The sequence below is a fragment of the Sus scrofa genome, chromosome 1 (genome assembly GCF_054392235.1).
Source record: "Sus scrofa isolate SSC_HxYL_T2T_F1_AM1 chromosome 1, Sscrofa_HxYL_maternal_Yorkshire_Landrace_v2.0, whole genome shotgun sequence".
Taxonomy (NCBI): Eukaryota; Metazoa; Chordata; class Mammalia; order Artiodactyla; family Suidae; genus Sus; species Sus scrofa.
The window spans coordinates 25,473,857-25,487,992 of record NC_139383.1 but is presented as its reverse complement, the minus strand read 5'-3'; the positions used below and the strand labels follow the sequence as shown (position 1 = coordinate 25,487,992).

General features: G+C 44.5%; 1 protein-coding gene across 5 annotated transcripts in view; it reads left to right on the top strand.

The window, feature by feature from the left end:
- Positions 1–2,321: 2,321 nt before the first annotated feature.
- The window catches only part of ABRACL (ABRA C-terminal like), a 78,885-nt gene continuing 67,070 nt past the window's right edge, over positions 2,322–14,136 (top strand). For 2 of the 5 annotated variants that reach the window (XM_085015796.1, XM_003353196.5), the window contains exons 1-2: positions 2,322–2,754; positions 8,759–8,825. In XM_085015796.1, the coding sequence (XP_084871922.1) occupies positions 2,449–2,754; positions 8,759–8,825 (373 nt within the window). In that variant the 5' untranslated portion in view covers positions 2,322–2,448. Of the gene's footprint in view, positions 2,856–8,758; positions 8,826–14,136 lie in introns of all 5 variants that reach the window. The other 3 variants (XR_014839492.1, XM_085015818.1, XM_085015808.1) reach the window with 3 other exon arrangements.

The window sequence follows — 14,136 nt, the reverse complement described above, 5'->3', positions numbered from 1 at the left end:
TTTTTTTTTTAGGTTAAAATTCTGCATGGTCTAGCCACATGATGATAATATTCCTAAAAGAATATTAATAGGAACTTTTACTTGCTCAAAGTAACTTTCTTTCCCTTCCTTCCTTCCTTCTTTCCTTTTCTTTCTCTTCCTTCCTTCTTTCCTTTTCTTTCCCTTTCTTTCTTTCTTTCTTTCTTTCTTTCTTTCTTTCTTTCTTTCTTTCCCATTGGCAGAGTACTGTGGAACACTAAGTAGTTATAAAGAAGTGGCACACATGGACTGATTATTCATTTCATTGCATATTATCTGAAGAACTGTGATCACTACTACAAACCAGACTAGGCAGGTTCTACTGAGAGAATTGCTCAATATCTTTTTCCTGAATGATAATTTTGGCATTATGTAGACTTTGAAAAATAAAAAGTATTACTTTTCAGCTTTAGTGAGAAAAAAATAGGCCTCCAAAGGATCTTGGAATCACTAAACTTCACGTGACATGAGAAACCTTGAGGAATCAGACCTTTGTTGAAGAATAACTTTTTGGTGGTAGGGAACAGAGACTCATTCAAAGGCATACCCAAAGTGATAGGTGTTTATTGTGAAAGGTAACACAATTTGGGAAATGGCAGGATCCAGTGTGGCCCTAGGAACCTGGATACTCATATCCTCCTGGGGAAAGGTCTTTGTTGTTCTTAAGATAATACTGGGTCTCAGCCTCCCTTAGAGTCACTTCTACTTCTTCCGCCTCCACTCTTGTTTTAGTTCATCTTTGGTTTTTGCTTACTGCAATGTTTTGCTTTGCTGAGGCCCATTTGCTCTACTCTTAGCTAGGTCTCCTCAGTTTCAGCCTTTCTTTTTGATTTTTTTTTTTCTTTTTACACTGCATCTGCAGCATATGGAAGTTCTCTGCCAGGAGTCTAATCAGAACTGCAGCTGGAGCCTACGCAACACCTCATCCCAGACGTGTCTGTGATCTTAGGGTCAGACTGAGGCAACGATGGACCCTTAAACCACCCAGCGAGCAAGGCCAGGGAATTCAACCTGCATTCTTGCAGCATGGGATTCTCAGTCCTCTGAGCTACAAGGGAAACTCCTAGACTTTCTTATCAGATAGCTCTTCCTCTGCATTCTTTCCTTTCAATTTCCTGGGGAGAATCTGATTGGCTTATCTAATGATCAAGTCCCTGTTTGGTGAGGACTATTCACTCCAGGTCACCTCCCAGGGTGATAACCGGTTTATGGACTATGTCTCGGGTCACATGACTACTCTTAATCTGTTCATCCTGTGGCAGCAGTGGTTGGGCGGGGGGAGGGAACTTTTGAAAGTTATTTTTGAAAGCTTTGTCCTAGGAATATTGGGTCACTTCTCTCCGCAGGGCCTGTTTCTTTTTTGAAGGGACAACAGGTACAGCAAGCATATCACGCGTGCATGGGCGCGCGCGCGTGCGCGCACACACACACACACACACACACACACTGATTTAAATGTGATGTCAGAATAAAATGATTGAATTATGTGGTTAAATGTAGGAAATACTGGAATAAAGAGGGGTAGAAATCTCTCTCTCTCTCTCTATTTTTTAGGGCCGCTCCCGCGGCATATGGAGGTTCCCAGGCTAGGGGTCTAATCGGAGCTGTAGTCACCAGCCTGCGCCTGAGCCACAGCAACACGGGATCCGAGCCGCGTCTGTGACCTACACCACAGCTCATCGCAACGCCGAATCCTTAACCCACTGAGTAAGGCCAGGGATGGAACCCTCAACCTCATGGTTTCTAGTCAGATTCGTTAACCACTGCGCCACGACGGGAACTCCTAGAAATCTATATTGACCCAAGGTCAAGAATTAGCTTTGTCCAAGTAAAGTTTATTTGCAGTAGAACAAATTGGTTTTCAAAAATGCGTTTTCTTTTGCAAATCAGATCATCCTGCTGTCATGTCTGTTGTTTTCTGAAGGCCTCTGCTCCTGGCTTACAGAATCAATGGCACTTTCCTCCTTGGAGACCTCAGCATTCAGCTCGTTGGGGGCGCTTTACTTCTTCTGTTAAGAGAGAAGTGCTGGCAGGAAGTCAACGTCCAGGATCAGATGCGAGGGGTGTAGAGGAAGGGTGGCGGTTCTTGAAGCCCTGGGTGCGTTTAGAAGCCTCCCGGCGCTCCACCACCTGTCTGGAGTCAGCCCCCTTCTCGGGCGTCTCTCGGAGTTTCCTCCCCATAGGCTTGTTCCTGGGAGTGTGGGCGGCCCCATTCCTGAGCGCTGAAACTCTCTCCCCCCACTCTCCACCCCCCGCCCTGCACACCAGCCTTTCTATTTGCCTCAGTCACTTCCTTCCTCAGCCTCTTCCTCCCCAGTTCGTGGAGAAGATAACCAGTCCGCACCTGCGCGCCTCCAGTTTTTCCTTAGAAAAGAAAAGGAGGTGAAGAGGTGAGTGATTGCCTGGGGAAGATGTGGCCAGGTAGAAAGGATGGGCGGGGGTAGCTGGTGGAAGCCAAGCAGCCGACGGGAGCTGCGGTGGAGAGCCGAGTCAGCGAGGGGGCTAAGGCGCCTGGAGGTTGTAACTGGCTTTGGGCGGAGCGGGTGCGGGGACCGGGTGGGCGCGCCGCCGCGCCCCCCACCTCTCCAGCCGACTTCCGCACTCGGCTCACGTGACTTTTTGCCGGCTGGGGGCGGACCGGGCTGCGGGCAGTGCTGTGAAGATTTCTACCAAGCATCGTGTCTGCTTCGCACTTGGGGTGCCAGTTCCACCGAGCGGGGCGGGGACCGCCTGGGGGTAAGACAGGCTACCCCCGGGAATTTCGTGGCTTCAGGGCAACGGACTCTGCGGCGCTTGCGGCGGGCGCAGATCTCTGTGCTCCCGGTTATATGTGCGGGGTAGGTGTAGTGAGGGGACACTGGTCACTCAGAGCCCCGGTTGGGGTTCATTTTCGTCGCCCGGTTGGGCGCTCTCTCTCCCGGCGCGCCAGGGCGCACCGACCACAGAGGAGTGGGAGCCGGCACTGGCGCGGGACTCGCGGAGACAAAGGCTTCCGGGATGCGGCCCTTCCCGAGGAGGCCACCCCGGAGCCCGCCGTGCGTCCCAGAGCAGAGACCCGAGCCCTGAGCTCCCGAGCTCTGCTCTGGAAGCTGTGGTGACCATGTGATGGCCTGCTGGTGACAGGGTCTTGGGACCCTTCCGGACAAGCTCCCGAACTTGCCTCAGGGATGACCAAATATGGAGTGTGTGCGCGCCAGCTAGGAGGCAGGAAGGAACCTAGTCATCCTTTGACCCGCACCAGCTGCTAGCCAGGGGTGGCAACGGAGGGCTGGGAAACGGTGGCCAGCCCTCTTATGGAGAGGTGGCTCCTGATTTCCAGATGATCCCTCTCCGGTAGACTTATTCCCTGAATTAGAATATTATTCCCTAATTCGCTAACATTAGAAAATCTCCAGGTATTGCTTCTAAACTTAAAACAAAAAACAACAGCAACAACAACAAAACCTCAACCAAACACACAAAACCTATAGGAGGGTGCTTAAATATATTTTTAAGTGCACGTTGATGAGGGAGCATTTCAGCATATGGCCCAGTCCTCCCACATTCTGCTTTCTTTGTGATTCCCACGCACAATGCCTAATTGGATTCTGTCACAATTAGAGGGCCCACTAGCATCTGTCATCCCTTTCCCTTGAGTCTCCCATTGAGCGGCCCTTTCTTTCACTTAGACTTGCTCTGCCTGTGGCTTCTCATTGTTCTTGCTCCTTAACCCCAGTCCCAGGCTTCTGTCCTTATAAAATATCATAGGCCTTCCAAGGATTGTGCAACAGAGTATTTTATGCTTCTTTGTCCTCATTAAATATTCAAATAAAGAAACAAACCATGCCAAATTATGTATGCTAGCAATACTTTCTAAGCCTGTTATTTTCCTACTTGGAAGGGCCAATGCAGGGAGCCTTTCTTGCTTTGTAAGTATTCTGCCTTAATAAGTACCCAGCATGTAATATTTCACATAAATACGACTTACTGTTCATTTAGTGCAGTTTACATAATTACCAGCAAAAAAAAAAAAAAAAAAAAGAACCAAAATGATGAGATAGAAAGAGCATTTAATTGTGGGAAGCCCCTCTGAGTCATTTCCATCGTCCATAAAATGGGAATAACTAATGCTTTGCAAGGTTCTTAGGTTTACCCAAGTTTACACAGATGAGCCTCAGGTGTAATCAATTACGAGGAAATTCTGGTTGCCTTCCCTTAAAATTGGATGAACTTACATCTGCTTAATATGATGCACGTATTCACACTACTTAAGGGTGGGATTTCCTCTTTGAGTCTCATTATTAAAGGAGAACTATGTCCGAAGTGTGTGGCTGAAAGGAGTAGAAAACGAGAAACATTCAGGGTGGGAGGAAATCAAAGCATCTGAGAACTGGAGAGAGAGGACTGTAATCCCCTTAGACATGTCCCTTTCTCTTTTGTCCAGTGTGGGCTAATTTCCTCATCAACCCTCACAGAGCCATACTGCTTCTGCCAGCTTTATTTGTTTTTAGACACTTGACTTGTTAGTTTTTTCTCACATGGCTTCTAAATCTTTCTGTTCTGTTTATCTGTCCTACCCAATAAAGCAACAAAAAATAAGACTGTTCACATAAGTACATAAAAGGAGATTTAGCTTTTATTTTTAAAATGTTATTGTTTATTTATTTTTTAATTTTTTTTTTTTTTTTTAGGGCTGCACCTGCGGCATATGGAGGTTCCCAGGCTAGGGGTCAAATTGGAGCTACAGCTGCTGGCCTGTGCCACAGCCACAGCAACGTGGGATCCGAGCCTCAACTGTAACCTACACCACAACTCACAGTAATACCAGGTCCCTGACCCACTGAATGAGGTCAGGGATCGAACTTGCATTTGCATCCTCATGCATACTAGTTGGATTTGTTTTTGCTGCGTCACAATGAGAACTCCTCTTTTTAAATTTTTTGTTTATTTTTTTTAGGGCAGCACCTGCAGCATGTGGAAGTTCCCCATACAGCCTAGGAACTCAGGATCTAAGATCCACTGAGCAAGGCCAGGGACCAAACCTGCATCTTCATGGATACTAGTCAGGTTCTTATCCTGCTGGGCCACAATGGGTACTTCTAATTTAAAAAAAAATAGCAGCAGGTCTTCTCTAAGATAATTTTTTTTTTCTACTGTACCTCATAACTTTAAATGTCAAGATTCTTTATAGAGTGCAAGTGATAGAAACTCAATTGAACCAGCTCAGGCAAAACCAGGATTGATTGGTTCTTCTAACTACAAAGTCCAGGATTGGCATTCCTAGTGTGATGTAGTGGCGTAAGGATCCAGTGTTATCTCTAGTGGCTCTGGTCACTGTTCAGGCATGGATTTGATCCCCAGCCCCGAGCAATGGGTTAAGGATCCGGTGTTGCCACAACTGCAGTGTAGGTCACAGCTACAGCTCAGATTTGATTCCTGGCCTGGGAACTTCCATAAGGAAGTCCAAGGTTATATACATATACAGGTTTAGTCATTGTTACGTGGCTGGATCTTTCTGTGTTAGCTTTATTCCTGGCAGGCTCTTTTCACATGGTAGCCATTTACATAGGGGCCATAAAGTTACACCTTAGAACCCAGTAGGGGTGAGTGTCATTTTACTAATAGTTCTGGCAAAATTCTTGGTCTGACTCACTGTTCAGAATGGGATCACCTATCCTATGCCCCAAAACAATTATTCTGACTTTGAACCACTCCTGCAGTCTAGGATGAAGCTCTACCCAAGAAACATGAGTTTAGAGTAAGGAAAAAAAGGCTCTATGCAAACAAAAACTAGACTGCTGGTGCCAGAAGGGAGAAAGGGTGCTGAGTAGGAAAATATGACAGCTATCCACCACACTGACATTAACAGGATTTTTCTTACCATTATTCTCATGGCATGTCTTTCAATTGTGTCCTCTGGGTATATTTTAGCTTTTTAGTCTCTCTCAAACTCGATCTTGAATTGAATATAATACTATAAATAATAATTTCCCCAACACTAAGTTCCCCCATTTGAACACTATAATTTTTGATATTGGATTTTATGTAGGTGCATTAACCTAAGATGTCACATTTTACTGCAATACAAGCTTCTTCAATTGTAAGATTTATACAAAAGTGTAGCAGATGGTAGCGATGCTTTAAGTTACTGGATGTTAGAAATCTGGGGCCCCGGAGTTCCCCTCGTGGCGCAGTGGTTAACGAATCCGACTAGGAACCATGAGGTTGCGGGTTCAATCCCTGCCCTTGCTCAGTGGGTTAACAATCCGGCGTTGCCGTGAGCTGTGGTGTAGGTCGCAGACGCGGCTTGGATCCCTCGTTGCTGTGGCTCTGGCGTAGGCTGGCAGCTACAGCTCCGATTCGACCCCTAGCCTGGGAACCTCCATATGCCGAGGGAGCGGCCCTAGAAATGGCAAAAAGACAAAAAAAAAAAAAAAAAAAAAAGAAAGAAAGAAATCTGGGGCCCCAATCAATATCATTTAAACATAGATATGGAGTTCCCGTCGTGGCTCAGCAGTTAATGAATCTGACTAGCATCCACAAGGATGCAGGTTCGATCCCTGGCCTTGCTCAGTGGGTTAAGGATCCAGCATTGCCGTGAGCTGTGGTGTAGGTCACAGACACAGCTTGGATCTGGCGTTGCTGTGGCTATGGTGCAGGCCAGCAGCTACAGCTCCGATTCAGCCCCTAGCCTGGGAATCTCCATGTGCTACAGGTGCGGCCCTAAAAAAAAATATATATATATATATATAAAACATAGATATAATTCGTTTGTAAAAAGCTACCAGGAATTGGTTACAATCTGTCTGAATACAGTTGTTTCTTTCAAATCATCACCACTAAAGTAAACCATTCACACAAACCCACTCTTCTGGTCCTTTATTTGATTTGGACAACTTATGATTTGAAAACAGACAATTGATGGCCAGCTACTCATGCTTTCTGACCCTCATGTTGCTGTTTTAATTGTAAAATTACTTCCTTCTTATGGAAACTCCTTCTTCCTTTACTTCTCTGTTGGGTTTCTCTGTTCCAGCTCTACCTGTTCTTTCCTAGTTCTTCTCGTTGTCTCCTCCCACTTTCTTTAGGTGTTTGCCAGCCACCCCCGCTTTTTCCTCTCTCTGAGTATGCATCCTCCCTCCCAGAGCCCCTCTCAAAATTCCTCATTTGAATCTGCAGCTCCATGGGGACAACTCCCACAGGTCCCATTCCCTTCCTTCTCCTGCCTTTGCTCATTTTTAGGTCTGCAAACCAGTTTTTTCTTGAACTCCTGCTCTTGGTGCCATACATGGTCCAGCAGGGAGCATGACGTCAGATCCCACAAAGGAGCTCATCTTCTAGTGGTAAAAGCCCAGAAGCTGGTCATTCAATCAAGTGAAATGATGAGGGTGCACAGTGCTGTAGGAACACGCATGGGGGAGCTCTTCTACTGCAGGCTTTCAGGGAGGGCTTCCTGGAGGAGGTTGTATCTCACCTGGGACTGGATGGGTGGAAGTTAGCCCCAAGAAAGAGAAATAGCCAGAGTCTGGGTTGAAGAAATAGTGCACGCGAAGGCTGGAGTGAGAGAGTGAGGGGCATTTGAGGGATAAAAAGAAGCCCGCTGTAGCTGCAGCCTGGGGTTCAAGAGGGTAGATTTGAGGTGGTTGGAATGGTGGACGGAGCCCAGCCCACAGGGGACCTCACGAGCCAAGGGATGTCTCATGGCTTCAGTTAGTCCTGCATTCCTCCTTGTCCAAAAATAAATGGTCTTCACCAGAGGCTCGTCATTGCAGTCAGATTGTATTGGGCCCTGCTGGAGTGGGGCACAATGCCCTGCCTCTAACCCGGAAGTTGGCATTGCACTGACCTATGGTATTAAAATGGTCTTTGATCCACCTGGACCTGCCTTCCTCACTACACTGCAGGCTCTCAGAGGGGAGGGGTTGTGTCGGTCTATCCTGGCTCCTCCAACTCCTAGGTTAGGGCCTGTCCCAAGTGTGCTGCATTTGGGGTTTGTTTTGGTTTTGTTTTTTTTTGCTTCTGTCCTTTTGCATATATTCTTCTCTGTGCCTAGAATATCCATTCCTAACTATCTGCTTGCCACTCCTTCCCAGTGGCCTCTATGAAACCTTCTGTGGCTTCCTCCTGCTGCCATAATGCCTTGGACCCATTGCTCAGAGGGCTAGTCAGAGTTCCTGCTATGGCCTCACAGTGGGTTAAGAATACGACTGCAGCAGCTGGGTGTCACTGAGATGTTGGGTGTGCCCTGCACAGTGGGTTAAAGGATCTTGCATTGCTGCAGCTGCCAAGTAGGTCGCAGCTGCAGCTGGGATTCAATTCGTGGCTGAGGAACTTCCATATGCCCCTTGAACCCCCATTAAAAAAAAAAAAAAAAAAAAGAATTTTTGTCACATTGTTATTCAGGCCTTTCTCAGCTTATGGACAGTGAGTTCCCTGAAGACAGGTCCTATGTCACTCACTTTTGTATTTTTGATGCTGAGCAGAGCAAGGGCTTAGAGTTAATAGGAGATGGCTTCATTCTTCCCAGTAGACTGTATAGAATAAGAGTGAGGTCAGCCCAGAGGGGCAGTTATAAAGATTGGGGGAAATGGAGGTACTTTAGGGCCAGGTATATTATGCAGTTATTTTTAGGAAGAGGGACATGATAAATAAATAGTGACAAATGCTACAGGAAAAGAGAAAAGACCTTTGGATTTGACAAGATGTGCTTAATGGAATGTAGAAATTGTAGTAAAGCAGATTTATTTTTTTTCTCCCTCAGGCAGCAATGAATGTGGATCACGAGGTTAACCTCTTGGTGGAGGAAATTCACCGTCTGGGTTCAAAAAGTAAGTATTATAACACAGATACAGTATTTCTTCTGACTTTGCCTTACCGTAGGTAGGACTGACTTTTTTTTTTTTTTTTTTTTTTTTTGTCTTTTTGCTATTTCTTGGGCCGCTCCCGCGGCATATGGAGGTTCCCAGGCTAGGGGTCGAATCGGAGCTGTAGCCTCCGGCCTACACCAGAGCCACAGCAACGCTGGATCCGAGCCGCGTCTGCAACCTACACTACAGCTCATCGCAATGCCGGATCGTTAACCCGCTGAGCAAGGGCAGGGATTGAACCCGCAACCTCATAGTTCCCAGTTGGATCCGTTAACCACTGCGCCACGACGGAAACTCCGGACTGACTTTTTTGGTTGACGCCCATAGAGGGCTCACCCAGGGTTTCAGCCCCTGCTGTCAGCCCCAGGTGATATCTGGCCTCAGCCATGTGATCTGGAGACATAGCTGTTGGGGGTATTGTGACTCTGATACAAAGAATGGTTAGGATATTTCATTATCCTTTGAATGGAAAAAAAAAAAAAAATTTCTGTGCTTCTTTAATCTGGCTACACTGAAGTCTTGTAATTGGATCACATTCATATGTTTATTTGTCATACTATTAGCGTTCTTTTTTTTTAAATTTTTTTTTTTAGGGCTGCTCTTCTGGCATATGGAGGTTCCCAGGCTAAGGGTCAAATTGGAGGTGTAGCTGCTGGCCTACACCACAGCCACAGCAAGGTCAGATCCGAGCCGTGTCTATGACCTACACCACAGCTCATGGCAACACCAGATCCTTAACCCAATGAGCGAGGCCAGGGATCAAACTTGCATCCTCATGGATACTGGTCGAGTTTGTTACAGCTGAGTCATGACAAAAACTCCCTTAACAATCATTTTTTTCTGTTTTACTCTGCCACTGTTGCAAATTCCCAGATGACTAGGGACTCAGATTGAAAGTATAATAAATTGTCTTTTTTCCTCCAAATTTTTGAGTTTTGTATAATCAGCTATTTATATACATACATTTAACTAAAAGAACTCATCCTTTAGGTAGCTTTTTTTATTTTTAAGTCAACTTTTCCTTCGGCAGCACAGCAGCTGTGGAAAAATTCGTGACGTAAAACTGGTAGTATTAGTGTCCTTTTCCTAAGTTGTAATGAAAGCAAATATTATGCTTATAGCTGTAAATATTTCATACATCTCAGACCAGACATGTAAGAGTTTGGGGAGCATTTTGAAAACTGTAAGAGCAATAGGCATATTTAACAACAACTAGGGTAATGGAATCCAAAGTTTAAAAATTATATCATGTAAATGAAAAACGATTTTGAAAAGTACCTTATAGGAGTTGTCTTGTCATTATAACTTGATTCTTCTTACTTACAGCTCTGTTATGTATGACTCACAAATCATTTGAAATAACAAGAGGTACTTAGAAAATCCCATCAAGCCATTAGTATCAAATGTCCCCTGTACTGGTTTTCTACTGCTGATGTAACATTGCTACAAGCTTTGTGACATATAGCTACACATTTAATATCTTAATGGTTGTGTAAGGTGGGAATCATCTTGGTCTATTTGGGCCGCTATAGCAAAATATCCCAGACTGGGTGGCTTATAAACAGCAGAAATGTATTGCTCATAATTCTAGAGGCTGGAAGTTCAAGAGCAGGGTACCAACATGGTCGGGTTGGAGTCCTCTTCCAGGCCACAGACTTCTTGTATCTTCACATGGTGAAAAGGACTAGGGCTCTTTGCAAGCGTTTTATCTCTCTCTCTCATTGTGCATACAATGGTGTATAAGTTGTGTAAGTTTCATGTGATACACTACAGCAAGCTCACCGCCAAAAGGTGGATGGATGGATGGAGTCCATACAGTTGATCTCCTTTACCCATTTTGCCTCCCCCTTCTCCCCTCCTTCCCCACTCTTTCCCTTCTGGTAACCACTACTCCGTTCTCTGTATTTACGTGCTTGTTTTTGTTTGGTTTGGCTTGTTCAATTATTTGGGAGTTCTGTTTATTTTTTATATTTTGCAGATGAGCGAAATCCTATAGTATTTGTTTTTCTCTGACTTATTTCACTTAAAAATAATACCCTCAACGTCCCTGTTGTCACAAATGACAGAGTTTCATCCTTTTTTATTGATGAAATCTTGCAGCCTCTTTTATTAGACATTAATCTTTATGACTCATGACTGTACATCCTTACACCCCCATGAGTTTAGCGCCTCTCAAAGGCCCCCACCTGCTAATATCATCACCTTGCTGGGTTAGAGTTTCCACTAACCCAACCATAGCCATTCAGACCATAGCAGAGTCTGATAAAGGTCTCCTGAGCTAAAATCAAGGTGTTGGCAGGGTGCGTGCCTTTCTGGAGACTCTAGAGAATTTCCTAGGCTGCTTCTAGCTTCCAGAGGCAGTCTGCATTCCTTGGATGATGGTTCCCTTTCTCCATCCACAACTTGTTGGGTCCTCACATCACATCACTCTAATCAAACAAATGAAAACCTTTCCTAACCCCATTCTTCTCCCACCCACTTCACCACATTCACCTCTTGGAAGGTTAGTGCATCTTATTTTCAGTAGTCATGCTCCTACCTATAATCATCATTTCTATGTTCTCAGTTTCTCCTGAGTTCTCTGAGGTCATGTCCCTCTTGGGAGTAGTACTGTTGTTTGGATGGTTAAAGATAGAAAGATGTATATCCAAAGATTTGTAGGGTTTTCTGCTCTCTTAGATCTTTCTTGACATCAGCTTAATGTTTACTGGTCAGAGTCAATTGCATTTAAAAATCTAACCTCTATATCCCTAGCTCAGTGTTATTACTCTACTAAGGCAAACTGAACCTGCACTTCAAAAAATGAGCAGCTTTACAAACCAGATGACTGCAAAGTAATTATCATAACTTCTATAAGGATGAAAATACTTTGAGTGTTGCAGCTTCACCAGGTCTCCTTCACTTACCTGTTCCTTGTAATAGATGACTTATTGAGTTGGAAAGCATCTATGAAGATAGAGTATCTACTGACAGATGATGGTTAATTATTTAGGTTGTGTCAAATAATTCTGACTAATTTAAATTATGATTTAAATTAATCATACTTAGACTAATCTAAATATGATGGATTAGCTGAAGTTGGAAATTGATGAATTTAATTTTATCTATTTCTTTTAAAATAGAGTTTTTAAAATTTTATTTTTCATCCAGTTGAAAGAACTAAGTGGATAAAGATCTTTTGGAGATTTAAATTCTTTCATTGGACAAATATTTCTTTTTTTTTTTTTTTTTTGGACAAATATTTCTTGAGTGCTGCCTTTGTGTTCAAGTGCTGGAGGTGGAAAAATAAATAAAATTCCAGCCCAGCCCTCGTGGGTCTCTTTAAGTAGTGAGGGAACAGATAGATGAACTGGAAGCGTGTGTCGGGAAGTAGTTAAAAGCGTATGCTCTGAAGTCAGACTCTGGGAATGAATTCTAGTGCTTCTCTTCATTCTTGCGTGTGACCTTGGGCACATTTCTCTCTTTTTTTGCTTTCTTTTCTCCTTTTTTTTTTTTTTCTTTTTTTTTTTTTTGTCTTTTTGCCATTTTTGGGCCGCTCCCGCAGCATATGGAGGTTCCCAGGCTAGGGGTCTAATCGGAGCTGTACCACCGGCCTACGCCAGAGCTGCAGCAACACAGGATCCGAGCCACATCTGCAACCTACACCACAACTCACAGCAACGCCGAATGTTAACCCACTGAGCAAGGCCAGGGATTGAACCCACAACCTCATGGTTCCTAGTCAGATTCGTTAACCACTGTGCCACGACAGCAACACAGGATCCGAGCCACATCTGCAACCTACACCACAGCTCACAGCAACGCTGGATGTTAACCCACTGAGCAAGGCCAGGGATTGAACCTACAACCTCATGGTTCCTAGTCAGATTCGTTAACCACTGCGCCACCACAGGAACTCCTTCTTTTCTTTTTTTTTGCTTTTAGGGCCTCCTGTGGCATATGGAGGTTCCCAGGTTAGGGGTCTAATCAGAGCTACAGCTGCGGCCTACACCACTGTCACAACAACACCAGATCCGAGCCGCATCTGCAACCTATACCACAGCTCACAGTAACGCTGTATCCTTAACCCACTGAGCGAGGCCAGGTATCAAACCCTCAACCTCCTGGTTCCTAGTGGGATTTGTTTCTGCTGTGCCATGATGAGAACTCCTTGGGCCCATTTCTAAACAGTTCTGTGCTTTGGTTTCCTTATTTGTCTAGTAATACTACTCTCTTTCAATGAGTATTGAAGATACTTGTTCTTCACACTTTAAAATCTCTATAATGAGGATGTATTTTATCATCCACAGTGTGCTGTTGTTAAATTGGCAGTTGAATTGGAACATAAAATAGTGGTGCTTCTTGCAGTCATTTGTGTCTTATCTTCAACAAAATTATTGAGTTTTAGTGACTGTAAAATGCATTGAATGGTTCTGGGAAGGTAGCAAGTCCTCAGTAAAGTTAGCTATTATTACGATAATGGGTGGTGAGTGCTCTGATTGATATATACTCAGTGTCATAAGAAGAGCTCTTGACTGAAGGAATCACAGAGGACTTCTCAGAGAAAGTGACATTTGAGTCTCCATTTTTGAAGGAAAAAAAATTTAGCTAGGTAAAAGGGTCTGGAATGTTGGGCAGTTGGCTCAACATGGGCAGAATTACCAGGGGAGGTGTCTCCTGTCACCTTGGGTAACAGCAAGTCCCTCATTTTGACTGGATCACAAGGTGCATGGAACCATATGGTGGGAGACCAGGTGAGAGATGTGTTCAAGGGCCAGAGGAAGGAGAGTCTTACTCACTTTATTTCAGAGGTGATAGGGAGCCACTGAAAGATGAAAGTAGAAGTGTATCAGTTAAGTTTGCACCTTACAAAGTTTCTTCCTGTATTGGGGGTAAAAATGGAGAAGGGAAGGCTGGTAAGTAGTCTTGCTGTTATGCATGTGAGCATCAATTTGGGCCTGAACAATGGAATTAATTGTCTGTGGAGAGAAGAGGCTATAAGACCCAAAAATACAAAGAAAGTGGCATCACATGGACTTTTGTCAAATTGAGAGGTGAGTGGGCAGGAGAACCCCGAGATTACAGCCAGGTTGCTGCCTTTGGTGTCTTTGAAAAAACTTAACCTCAGTTGAGAATTTACCATAAGCTGGGCACTTCAAAAAAGACTTTACCAAGAGTCTGTCTTTTAGTCCTTGCAATGACCCTGTGAGGGGTATTTTTAACCTCATCTTATGGATGAAGTAACTGCAGCTCAGAAAGCTTGATGGACCTGCCAAGTTACCCAGTAGCTCCA